Source organism: Buceros rhinoceros, unplaced genomic scaffold (assembly GCF_000710305.1).
Source record: "Buceros rhinoceros silvestris isolate BGI_N320 unplaced genomic scaffold, ASM71030v1 scaffold19469, whole genome shotgun sequence".
NCBI lineage: Eukaryota > Metazoa > Chordata > Aves > Bucerotiformes > Bucerotidae > Buceros > Buceros rhinoceros.
Window position 1 is genome coordinate 5108 of NW_010432322.1, and position 268 is coordinate 5375.

Consider the following 268-nt stretch of genomic DNA (forward strand, 5'->3'; position numbering starts at 1 on the left):
GCGCGGGGACCGCCCCGAGAGGACAAAGTCACAAGCTTGGGCACTGGTGATTTCTGCAGCCAGTGTGAGGAGGAAGACAGATCTTGGGCAGCAGAAGAGGTGAGGTGAGCAGTCAGGCAGGCACAGCAGAGCAGGGCCAGCCTCTCTGCGCCCTGGGGCTCAGGTGCTGTTCCCCTGCTCCTGCTCAAAAAGCACCATGGCCAGCTGGGAGCGAGAGCCCACGCCCTCCAGGCTGCTCTGCACACAGGGGTGGGAAGACTCCCAGCGG

At 64.2% G+C, this 268-nt stretch overlaps 1 protein-coding gene across 1 annotated transcript in view; it reads right to left on the reverse strand.

Annotated features, from left to right (window-relative positions):
• Positions 1-159: 159 nt before the first annotated feature.
• The window catches only part of CHPF (chondroitin polymerizing factor), a 3177-nt gene continuing 3068 nt past the window's right edge, over positions 160-268 (reverse strand). The window contains exon 7 of the mRNA XM_010143742.1: positions 160-263. Within this exon, the coding sequence (XP_010142044.1) occupies positions 160-263 (104 nt within the window). The remainder of the gene's footprint in view (positions 264-268) is intronic.